This window comes from Cibotium barometz, chromosome 44 (genome assembly GCF_041138505.1).
Source record: "Cibotium barometz isolate CiBa-2024 chromosome 44, ASM4113850v1, whole genome shotgun sequence".
In the NCBI taxonomy this organism is placed as follows: Eukaryota; Viridiplantae; Streptophyta; class Polypodiopsida; order Cyatheales; family Cibotiaceae; genus Cibotium; species Cibotium barometz.
Genome location: NC_141089.1, coordinates 374377 through 387338, shown reverse-complemented (window position 1 = coordinate 387338; position 12962 = coordinate 374377). Strand labels below are relative to the sequence as shown.

Genomic DNA, 12962 nt, shown 5'->3' with positions numbered 1-12962 from the left:
ATCCTGACAATTCAGGAGGAGAAAGCCATAGATCTGTCCGTCAGTCTTCCTCCATCGACACACATCCTCTGTAGAGGCAAGGTCCGGCAAGCACCAATTCTTGTACGAGAGAAACTCCATCAAACAATACTCCTTGAGAATAGAAGTAACCTGCAACTTCCATGACTGAAAGTTACCACCATCCAACTTGTTTGCCTCATCAAGGAAATAACAAGAGAGTGGTACGGGAGCCAAATCTGAAGTTGTCATCATTGATCCAATCAATAGGACCAACCCTCAAAAAACTGTCCAAATCAGAAAACGCTGATATAGGGTCTTTCCTCCCACCAAAACGCAGCCCTAAGAGGCTGGACAGCACCCGAGAATATGCTGTAAGAGGGTGCAAGAGGGAAAGGCAACAACAAGGACAATATCTTGGGCTCTCCTCAAGAAAAACGCACAAACTCTAAAGAAGAAGTGTCCTCCACAGGTACCAAGAGTGTTACCTAAGCCTACAACACCAAAGATCCCCTCTGCAAAGGAGCAAGCCCATTGGACAGGAAAACGCAGCAAACGAAGCTGCTGTCCTGAAGAAAACAGGCCGCCTTTGTCCCAAACTCCACGTGGAATAGAAAACGCTGGTTAAACAGTACCTGAAGGCTGTGTTGATGAAGCTGAACTGAAGGGCGCAGAAACCAGCAGGTTCAGTCCAGAAAATGCAGCAAAGGAAGCTGCAGATCTGAGAGAAAAACGCAGAGGCAAAGTGACCAGGTTCAGTCCAGAAAACGCAGCATGAAAGACCTGCAGATCTGTAGGAAATCGCTGAGGAGGAGGTGTAGAAAACAATGCTGAATCTAGGGCAGCAAAGAGGTTGCTAAACCGGGAGCGATGATACCATGAAAGAGTGCACAGAGTGGCACTAGAATGTGCTGAACAGAGAGTGCAAGAGAGAGAGAGAGATGGAGAAAACTATGCTGAATATACTGAAGCAAAACAGTCCCAAGCAAGAGACACTACAAGTCTCATAAGTGAGGGAGCAAAATATGTACAAGACTTAATGAACAATGAGAGGCCAGCCCCACCTATTTATAGGTCAGGAGGGCTGGCTGACTGGAGTTGAATATGCTGGCTGACTGGAGCATATGAGCTGGCCGATTGGTAAAATACCGAAAGGGCTGGGAAAAATCCCAGAAAAATATGTAAAATAGGGGCGGCCAGCCCACAATCAAGGGCCATACAAATGGGACCAAAAGGACACCAGAAATGGGCAGAAACTGGGGATGAATGTGCTAACAATGTCCTTGTTCTTGATGGTACATCTTCATGGCCTATCATGTGTTAGATATAATAAATGCATACTTACCTCCTGCAAAAACTAGACACAAGCTAGTCAACAAAGGCAGTTACTCCCCCCGGCAGGGGTCCGGGGTAGAGACAACTTGCGTCTACGAGGTATTCTAGGTACTGGCCAGGTAATCTGGAGTCCAGTGGACTATCACATGCCATAAATCCAAGCATTGTCCATACATCAAAAACACCGCACAAAGTCAGAAATATCAGTATGCAATGCACAAGTAATGATCCTCCTGTTCATGGATTGTCCTGTTTGGTTTCATCGAAACCGTGCTGAGCCATCTGGTTCTCGAGAAACCACTTAGACTATCCTCAAGGCCATCTAGTCACACTAGGACCGCCCGAGAGTTATTCCATAGTCATCTGGGCCATCTGGTCGCATTGGCTGCCCGACTATGAGATCCAATATAGTCATCTCGGCCATCTGGTTGCAATGATCGCCCGACTGCGAAATCCACTACAGTCATCTGGGCCATCTGGTCGCAACAATGACCAGTCGACTGTGAAATCCAATGCAGTCATCTGGGCCATCTGGTCGCAATGACCATCCAACTGCGAAATCCAATGCAGTCATCTGGGACATCTGATCGCAATGACCGCCCTGACTGCGGAGTCCAATATATCTGGCATCGTTGCCTCCCATATACAAATGTTACTCCTTGGGCTATATGGCATCGTTGCCACCTAACTAGAGCATGTCCAAGTAACCATTACAAGCAGAATAATGATCAATTCTAGTCCAATATATATACAATGAAGAGGGCTAGAGGTATGATCCCTCCCTCTTGAATCTGTCTTGATCGCAAGACGTTGATATACCTATACCTCAAATATATCTGAACCAACCATTTCCTCATAAACTTGAAGTAGATCTGGATAGTCCTTGAAGTACTTCCTTGGCATCCATTTCACATCCAATAGCGAATAATTCTTGAAGTCCAAGAGAACCTTTCTGACCTCTGTCTTTCTTTCTCATAGAATGAAAAACAATCTGTTGTAGCTTTTCCATCCCTGATGGATCCTTCAATACAAACTCCTCTGGGAGTAACCTTGTACATGGTTTCCATAAACTGTCATGGAAGACATTATATATCCTCCAATGATATGAAAGGTCCAACCAATGACATACATGGTTGATCTTCTTGGCATCGTGAAAAAGATCCATATACCATCATTCCTTGACTTTGGCAATCCAATCCATAACAATACTCTCCCATAGAACATTCAATGGGTGCAATAGTCGTGCTGGTGTTTGTCGATCAAACGTGACCTTCTGACAAACCAAACATTCTCGAATCATAAAGCTCAATGTCTTTCTCATACTAGACCAATAAAAGGTAGCTCTCCAAAGCTTGAAGTGTAACCAAGGTGTCTCTTTGTCCCATGTAGGGAGGAGCATGGCACTCTTCCATTACTTATGGCCTCAATTCCTTGTGTCGTACATATCCTGGGTTTGCGTCATAAGAAAATCCTTCTTGATGACATAAGAAGTCACCAAATCTCTATTCTGCAATCTGTTCCAACACATGTTTGAAATCCTCTTTGGCAGCATAAAGATCCTTTATCAAAGTGAAGTCTGAAATCCTCTTTGGCAGCATAAAGATCCTTTATCAAAGTGAAGTCCATATGGTAACCCAAAGAAACCGCATGGCTCAAGGGTCTCCGAAATAATGCATCTGCTTCCTTGTTGTCTTTGACATCATAGGCCATAGCATGGCCTTCTTGGTTCAAGACTGCTCCAATGCAATCTCATCATGTTCAACCACAAAAAGATCTAGAATAACCAACACTGATCCTTTGCTAGCATAAAGTCTCAATGCTTCAAAAGAGTTCTGTTTCAGCTTTGGTTTACAAAGATTTCACGGCTTTATATGTCGAAACATGCAATGGGCTAAGCGCATGACTGCAAACCACTCGTCAAACTTCTTGGCATGATGTCAATCTGGTGATCTTCTGATCTCTCTGGCTTCTTGCTTTGGCTCGACGGGACAATTTGCAACCATATGTCCCGTCTTTCCTCATTGAAAACACTTTCCTTCTTTGGCATATTCTTCATGTTGCTCGAGGGACAATCTTCTTCGAAAGAGTAGGGGTTTGTCTCGACTCCCATCCTTCTTCTTAAGAGAACTGGCTTCTTGATGGGGATCGGTCTTTAAACTTTTTCTTTTGAGATGGATTCCGATTGTCGTTCTTTGTCTTGCCGTCCATCCAAGGCATCTTATTAGTTAATGTAATTTCCTTTGCCTTCCTTTCCCTCACCTATTCCGAAGAAGCTGCATCTGAAAAAAAAAGTTGGCCTTGGAATAGCCTCCCTGTTTTGTCCACGAGAAATAGACTGGGTAGCTCTAGATCCTTCTGCAATGGTGACTCCTTTCGCTCGTAGATAGCTCTGGCGGATTCCACTCCTTCAGGCTCAGTGGCTTGTTCTTTGATAAAGTCTTCAAATATCAGAGTCCTTCTTTGGTCCAGTTCCCTCTTGGTTCTCCAAGGAATTTTCTAAAAAAAAGTCATGGTATTCTTCTGATGACCTTGCTATCAAGAATTTCCGTATCAACCTCATTGTTGTTCCCTTCATGAGGTCCTTGGTCTCCCTTTGCTCTCGACATGGCTCTGTCACCCCAAGAAAGTTTCTTCAAGAGAAATCTTGCTCTGATACCACTGTAAAGCCCAGTGGGGCGTGCCGTGATAGATTCTACCATGTGTCCGAGAGATAAAGATATAGAGAGAGGGAAGAGAGAGAAGGGAATAGGGATCTTGCATTGTACACCACACTGAGCGGGGAACAAGCCCCACTCTCTTTTAGGAATTTATTCAAGAATAACCCACAGGCATGGTAGCTAGGATCAATACAATCAATGAATACAAAACAAACAGATATGCCGATGTAGGATATCCAAGTCGATGTCGATGTCGAGGCACAAGATCTCTGATGCCGAGCACACCACGGGGATGATCCACAAGTATCTCTCATTGGGCCAATACCAGATTCAATATCCAAATCCAAATCCAATGAATCCAAGTCCAAGTTCCAAGTCCAAATCAAATCCAAAACCAAGTCTAGATCAAGTCTAAAGTCCAAAATCCAAGTCCAGATCCAAATCCAAGTCCAGAACCAAGTCCAAATCCAAGTCTCAATCCAAATCCAAGTCCAAGTTCCATAACCAAGTTCCATGTTCGTGTCCAAGCTTCATGCCCAGGCTATATGTCCAAGTTCCATGTTTATGTCCAAGCTATATGTCCAAGTTCCATGTTTATGTCCAATCGTCATGCCCAAGCTATATGTCCAGGTTCCATGTTTATGTCCAATCTTCACAGCAACTCCTATAGCCTTGTCGATGATGAAAACCTTCGAAAAGCTCTTTCTGGCAAGAAAACTGATATAAACTTGTTTTAATGGTTTTTGGGCGATAAAAACCTCCAAAAAGCAGTTTCTCCGTACATGTCTGTACAGTTCCGTACGGTTGTACGGATCCGTACAGTCGTACACATAGATGATGATGTGGCGTCGCAGGTGATGGAGGCACTCTGGATTAGTGGGCAGCGAAGAAAAACTCCATGATTTGGTTTATGATCAAGTAGATGATGATGGAGAAGAGGATCTCCACGCTTCAACGAAGATGGCAACGCGATGAAGAGGTTCTTCTTCAACTTGATGCTCAAAAGAGAGGCTCATGCTTGTTTTATACTTGGGGAAGCCTTGCTTTTTGCCAAAAAGTGATGCTTTTGCCTTTTACTTTGTTTTTAAAATATTACTGAACTTTAGCCAAAAGTTCTTGTTTTGCTTTTCTAGCTTCAGGGCCTTGCTTTTTGGCCTTGGAGCCGCTTTTTGAAAAAGCGACTTTCAGCTTTTTTGTCCGACTGAGTCTCCTCTTTCCAATGGTGTCCTTGGCTCGTGGTCAACCCTGTTTGACTTTTGCTTTTTCTTGATTTTTGACCAAGAATGGTGCTTTTTCGTAATCAAACCATATGGACCCTGTCCCTATGTCTTCTTCCACCTGTCTGGTGTCCGGGCATGGGTTTCATCATGTGAAATAGAGCTAGGAAGGCCAAATAGTTACATAGAGCATAGATAAATAAGGCATCCCACAGCCTGTTAGGTGGCAACATCAAATGTTCGGAAGAGGCCTCGAGTGATAGTCGTAAGCCTAGTTCCATAGGAGTAGAAATAGGTTTGCAATCTATCATTTGGAACCTTGCTAAGAGCTACTCAATGTATGTTCTCTGAGAGATAGCATGATGTCCCCCCTCAACCGGTATAAATTGAATACCCAAATAGTAATGCAAAAGCCCATGTCTGTAACATCAAATGTATGCTATAATTTAGCTATGAAATCTGAAATTTTTCCCTCATGAAGGCCAGTCACTAGTAAATCATCTACATAAGGTTCGGGATTATGAAATTATCCCCTTGTTTGTGAACATAGAGGGTACTTTGAGTAGGACTGTTCTAAAAAGTATGAGAGAGTATGAGAGATCAAGTACGCATGAGCATTCTTTTCAATGGAGGCCAACTCTGAATGCATGGATGTAACCCAATTATCATTCTCCAATGCATCAAAATGAGAAAGTGACTCCTCATTACATGCGGTAGCAACAAGAGCTGTGTCAACAAAATGAGATGCATGTCGAGAGGCAGTGCGTGTATGACCTGGCATAAGTGTAGGCAGCTTGTTGTCACGCAAGGTGTCAATGAGCCATTGGGGAACTCTCTAGGAGTCACCATTGGCTTCATCCTCGTCAACCACATTCAACTTATGTACGCAATGTCATGAACTTATGGTTGCAAGCATTTTCAGCCATAGGGAGAAATTGATGGAAAGCTGAAAATGCATCTGATTTAGCTTTCAAACCATACGCCCAACAAAAACGAGTGTAATTGTCAATGAAAGTCATAAAGTACAAATGTCCAGCAAAAGATGTTGCCCTCATAGGGCCACATAGATCACTATGTACGAGTTGCAATGGCCGACTAGCCTGCATCGTGCCATCTTTTGGAAAAGATTGGCGATGCATCTTTCCCAATATACATCCCTCGCATACATGCTTGTGTGGGAGTTGCATGGTGGCAACTCATGAGCCATAGACTGACATTGTAAACGCATAAGAGAAGGGAAATTAAGGTGACCAAACCAAGCATGTCTCAGTGTCACGCATAACCTGTGATGTGGAAGCAACCATAGCATCATCATGAGAATGATTGCTCCTGTCATACAAGTTAAGTGTGTAAAGGCCATTGCTCAATGTGCCAAAGAGCATAAGCTCTGTCATAAATGGAGCAGCAATGATTAGAGAATTGTGGAGTGTGTATGGCTCCGCTGTCTATTGGCAGATCTTGGTATTAGATAGCCATCTTCTACCACCATTTTCATTGATAGCCAGAGTGCATTGACAGTGGCACGGAATCCAGTTTTTCATGCACGGACAAAGCACATTGAGGTGCATTATCATTATGTCAGGGAGAGGTTCCATTCAGGAGAGTTAGCCTCGACTTATGTGCCTACACAAGCAAATGTGGTAGATGGGTTTACCAAGTCTCTTTTGAGAGAGAAGTTTGAAGCTTTCCGCAAAGTTTTAAACTTATTACCTCTAGTAGGGTAGTCTGCTACACCCTGTACATGTTCACACCATTCACTTCAAGGGGGTTTGTTAGCCATTTGGCCTTTGGGAAGTCTTGGTGTGGACACCTTTTTACTCTGCCTGGATAGAGGTTTTTTCCTGTGTTGGGCCTTGAGCCTTAGAGTACTTTTTACTTTGTACTTTACATCATTATCTATTGACCAGCATCAAGCTTTCTCTCACGTTTTCTTTGCTCAAGCTTGCTGTGTGTGTGTGTGTGTGTGTGTGTGTGTGTGCGTGTGCGCAGGAGTGCTCCCACTCCATCCAAGAGTTTGATCCATACTTAGCAAATGAAGGTTGAATATCACTTAATGAGGGAAACCATTTGGAGTGTAATTAATGGGAAAGAAAAGAAGCCTACCACTAGAGATGCTGAGCTTGCAATGTGAGTCACTAGAGATGATAAAGCTTTTTCCATAACTACATTGGCACATATCTTTGACGGAGTCATCTCTAGAAGAATGGAATAAGGTAGAGGAATTGTTTGGGGCAAAGGGTAGAAATTCTATGATTGTATTGATGATTGAATGCTTTGAGCTTAAGCTAAACTCCCATGAGTCATTTGCTGTCCATGGTAATCACATGAAGAGTCTCATGACTCAACTCGAGCACCAATGGGTGATGATGATGCAGTGGTAATTCTACTGAAGAGCATGCGAGATGAGGAGTATGGGCATCTAGTCACTAATCTCAAGAACCGCCCTTCTCCAACACTTGAAGGGATCATCACTTCCCTCCAAGAAGAAGACAAGAAGATCAAAGGAAGAGGTGAAGACCAAGCTTTCTTCTTGAAGAAAGGTCCTCACAAAGGGCCATGCAAGGGTAAAGGTAAAAAAATGCAACTTTCGTGGTAAACCTAACCATGAAGAAAAAGATTTCTACTTCACAAAGAAATGTAACTTTTGTGGGAAAAGAAGCATGAGGAAAAGATTACATCTTCAAAAAGAGAGCATCCTTAGCACATCTTGAAGGGTCCTTACCCTGCAAGATATGTACCACTGTTGCAAAACGTTCTGTTTGAACGGGGGTGAGGGGAAGATGTTTAAGTTCAATGGACTTGAGGAAGCGATTGCCTTAAAGAATTTGTCAAATTGCAAAGTGGCTCCCCTAGATGTATCAGAGCTGAGATGCTCAATAAGACAGAAGACTTGACTGATTGATGGATATGCGAGATGTTTAAACATGGCCATACAAGGTATACCTACATATTTGATATTAAATTATTGGAACAAGATGGCGAAGGTACTGACGTGATCCTTGTGCCTTTTCATGCTGTTATCGTATCACTAATGTGACTCCCATGCTGAGAGGTTTTGTTGTGTTGCTGCTGCAGTTGATTCCCCTTGGCACTGGCTCTGACTTTGCTCGAACATTTGGTTGGTAAGCTGATTTTATGGCAACGGAAGACTGTTTACTTGAACTGGCAATAGAAACTCCCCAAGCATATGTCTTGGATGCTTGTGATCTCTTTTTAAAATTGAGGGGTTCACTATCTATTCTTTGTATACAGGTCAAACAACCCCATCGAGGCCGTGGATCGGATTGCAAAAGGCACACAATAATTCTCCCTCTTGTGTATATTGGGCGCTGTTATGGAAGACTTTACTGAAAACAATTGCATGCGTTTTAATCCAGGTCAAAGACAACGAATTGATGTTGGTTACGCAAAAATCGATCAAGAGAACACTGGCCGCTATTTTGTGAACGTTGCAGATCTTCATTTGTAAGCTTATCGAACTGAATAAGTAGCCTTCATGTAATAGCTTAGCTGGCAGTGCACATACATGGCGTTTTTGACACTCTTGTACAAAGTCTGTTGTAGTGTGTTCACTTAGAGCTATTATAACTTTTTGATGCAATTCCAGTCAAGGCACAGGAGTAGAGAGAAAGAGCAAGGGAAGGATGGAGAGGGGGGCAGGAGCGGGGTGGTGTTGTTTCAAGCACTTTTGAACTAACATAGTTTTTTTAATGTGGCAAGGCAGAAGTGCGAAGGCTGGATATCATGCTGCTAAATATAAGCGGTTTGGTAACCTGTGCTACGTAATAGGGGCTTTGCAAGCATTCATGAGTCATAAAAATCAAGACTTGAGCATCCGAGTATGTTTGGGCATGTCTACCCAAGTTTTTATGCCCATCTTACAGAAACTTAGCTTTTGTGCGATATCCCACATCTGACACTAGGCATCTTGCAGGTTGATGGAGGAGATTGGAAACAAGCTCCACAGGTCACAGCTATGGCTATTGGAAATGCAAAATACTTTGGTGGTGGGATGAAGATAACTCCTGGAGCTGATCCCTCAAGCAGAGATTTTCAAGTAATTTTTTATCACTTCCATGTCACACTTCTCCTCTGTTGAGCAAGTCAACATCTGCATCCTCACATCTGCTTTTTTGGTTTGCAGATAGTAACTTTGCAAAGCTTCAAATGGTTTGACTTTGTCCTCAAACTGCACAAACTCTATAATGGCACTCATACGTCAGTGAAAAATGTGTTCTGTGAGAGGTAGCGTTGTGTCTTAATTGTTTTTTTAAAACTCTATGCCTGGCTTCGCCTGGTAGATGTCACTCCTCAAGACTAGGGGAGGCGTGGGAGCCTAACAGCATCCCTTCTCTTTTGGCTGTTTTGTTCTTGCAGGGCTCACAGAATTGAAGTCAGGGAGGCAGCACAGAATGGCAGTGAACCTTTGAAAAGAGACATATATATTCAAACGGATGGAGAGCATCTTGGGTTTCTTCCTGCCACTATTCAAGTAGTTCCTGGAGCCATCGACCTCCTTGTGTAGCAAGGGATTGCATTCAATTTGCTTTGGCTCTCAGGATGCGAAGTGAATACCAGCTGTCTCAATGATCTCAGAGTAACCATCTGCAGTTCGGTTGCAAAGGGCCTACCTCTTCAGCACGGCATGAACTTCTTGGAGGCAATTTAATATCATCACAAGTTGCCAACATGATCGATGTGCAAGGTGTCACCGCGAGTATTCGAGGCCCGCAATGTCAGAAAAAAACCATCCTTTAGTGTAATTTTCACGGCTCAAATTGAGAAAAACCAGTTGTAATTTTTGCTAGCCTTGAATTTAAAGATTCAAAATTTTGAAATTTTAGTTATAAAACCGGTCAAGCTATGCAATTTTTCAATAAAAACCAGTTGAACTTGAAGGTCATCCTTTTTTTCACTGGTTAGGAAAAAAGTTCATTTTTTGACACTAAGCCGGGGGGGGGGGGGGGGGGGGGGGGGGGGGCTAAATAGGCAAATTCTATAATGAGCTGTAGTAGTGAGATGAAAGAGTGTTAAGCATTGAAGGAAACAGGCTAGTGTCGAAGTTTCTCTACTGTTGACACGATAGACTCTACATCGTACTGGAATTAGCTACTCTTTGGCAAGAATTTGTACTTAAATCACAAACTTTTTTTTGAAAGTCTAATTGAACATTATGTATAATACTAGCATTCCATGGGTGTAAAGGGGTAACACGTTGGGGAGTCGACGGCCTCCACTAAAACACCCGTAATCTGTCCTACTCTACTGTTACTTTTTTCATATTCAATTAAGAAGCCTATCAACTTGTATGGAGATTAGATTCAATCAAGAAGCCAAGTGAAACCTTTGCTTCAACTCCGAAATCGTACAAACTCCTCAAAAGGTGAAGGTTTTTAGGAATCTTGTGGTACTTTTTTTTAATGAAAGATTTGACACTCACTCGCGAGCAATGTCCGCACCAAACCCTAGATATAGTGCGAGCCAAATTTGAAGCCATAACCACTGTGCTCTACAGCTAGCGACTATGCGCTCCTTTTATTGGATTAAACCAATAGGATATTTGTCCCACATACAACTATTTCTTTACATTCCAAAAGACAAAGAATTGAGCATTTGGTTTTTTTCAATTCAAATCTTCTCAAATTTCAGAAGCCATTGCCATGCATTGAGGAAATCCAAACTCAAATTTCGAATTTCTAAAATTTGACCGTGAAATTACATGGAAACTTTGATTGTTCGCTATATAGAAAATTTCATGAATAATGTGAGATTTCCTATTTACCTTAATGCTGATTTCCTATATATAACTAGAGGATTGTATTCCTTAACTACACTTATCCTTTGTATTTAGGAAATAAAGGCTATTATTAAGAAACTACAAACTGCCTATATTATAGCTTCCTTCTATGGAACATTTCAATTTCCAACCTCCTTTATACCTTATATACAAATAATATATTATAAGTTGAAATGTTCAGATCTCCCCCCCCCCCCACACACACACACTCCACACACACATACGGGTATCCATGCACATGCACTTGTATATATAAATACATTTATGCATGTAAATGTGTGCGCATGCATACACACACAAAAACATATGTGCATGCACTTCTAACAACATGAAATAATTTTGACAATTAGATCATATTCTTTTACGGAGATTGGTACAAAAATTTACTTTGTTTAAACACATGTAGATTCACCACTTAATACATCATACTATTTTTAAAACTTATTAAAATACTTGCCATCATTTTTTTAAGTGAATTGTTTCTTATTGATGTAAGAAGATATGATTTATTTAGTGTCAATATGAGATATGATTGCACTTAACTCTTTGAGCTAATTGGAGCTCTTATTATCCAAGAAGGACTAGTTTAGGATCCTACAAGCTTTTACACGGACTCATAGGATCTTATATAGTTTCATGGGCTTTTTTTTTGCACTCTCTTTTTAGGTCATATAAAATCTTATATAATCCTTTTAGTTTCTAAGTGCTTTCTATCGATTGGTATTAGAGCAAGCCTAGATTTAGGAGAACTTACTCTCATATGAAAGTAGCTTGCTAACCACACTGGTTCATATCATTTTTCAAGCATGGTTATGCTTCTTGTAATCCAGTATTATGTAATTGTGCTAAGTGCTTAATGAAAAAGATATATGAGATGGTTGAGCTTACGATTTGCGTAATGTCGATCACAGGAATGAGCCTAGTTGTACATAGAGTTACGAAGTTAGTTTTGGTCCCCCAATTGTAAATGGTTGCCGGCCATTGTAAAAAGTGAGCTTATGTATATAAGTGATTTATGAAATATGAAAAGGGACAATCTCATTATCACAATTGAGTCTTGCCTTCTCTCTCACTCTCTTATGCCATATGGTGGTAAGCTTGTATTGGTGAATGCTTGCTTGCTTGATTGTAGTGTGTGTGCATGGAGTGGATGATTTTTGTCTTGTCTTGTCTTCTCCCTCTTCTTACTTCCTTCGCAATATCTCTCTTGCATATACATTGGCATTGAACTGAGGTAGAGCTCTCCATAGCTCCTTTCCTCTTTGCTTACTACCTAGCTTGTGAGGCTCCATTTGAGTGACACAAGTGGAGGTGGAGTGAACCTCTAGCAGCCTCACCTTGGGGAGTTAACCCTCATTAGGGTTGGCTAAGTGTTAGTCTCCGAATCAATTCTTGCATGGCATTCTTCTCTTCTTCTCTCTTGCTTTGTGCAAGGTAGTATGTTTTTGGTTAACATCTTTGGTGTTGCTTGCCGGGGATGGGTATTTAGCTTAGGGTCCTCCACAATCCACCACTTGCTAGAGTCATTTCATAGCCTGGTTGAGAGTGCAAATCCACCGGTGGTTGTTTGTTTGGTATGTTTGTTGTTTTTTAGATTTTTGTCTACTTCAACTACGGTGTTAAACGCAGCAATGGAGCATGAGGAGCTTGGGAGTCTTCATCAGATGTGGGAGAAACAAGTGCATGCTTAAACTTTGCTCTTGAAGTTCATCAGTTTTGTTTTTTTTAAAACATTTCTCAAACTTTACACAATTATCTTAATCCTTTAATTAATCTTAGGTAATTATATTTTCTTAGGCATTCTAGGCATTATTGGGTAGCTGGAGACTAGCTTTACCCACCTACAAAAAGAAAAACACACAAAAACATTAGGGAAGGATCCAAAACATTTGAAATCAGGAGAGGAGAAGCGACAAAATTTTCATTTTGTTTGCCTTATGAGATAAGTGTACGACCATA

The 12962-nt window shown here is 41.7% G+C and overlaps 1 protein-coding gene across 2 annotated transcripts in view; it reads left to right on the top strand.

Moving 5' to 3' along the window:
- LCBK2 (Diacylglycerol kinase family protein) overlaps nt 1-10108 on the top strand; it is a 146203-nt gene extending 136095 nt beyond the window's left edge. For both annotated transcript variants that reach the window (XM_086782134.1, XM_086782133.1), the window contains 7 exons: nt 8282-8328; nt 8459-8499; nt 8584-8671; nt 8931-9045; nt 9141-9263; nt 9351-9451; nt 9584-10108. In XM_086782134.1, coding sequence (XP_086638260.1) covers nt 8282-8328; nt 8459-8499; nt 8584-8671; nt 8931-9045; nt 9141-9263; nt 9351-9451; nt 9584-9731 — 663 coding nt within the window. In that variant the 3' untranslated portion in view covers nt 9732-10108. The remainder of the gene's footprint in view (nt 1-8281; nt 8329-8458; nt 8500-8583; nt 8672-8930; nt 9046-9140; nt 9264-9350; nt 9452-9583) is intronic.
- The last annotated feature ends 2854 nt before the right edge of the window (nt 10109-12962 follow it).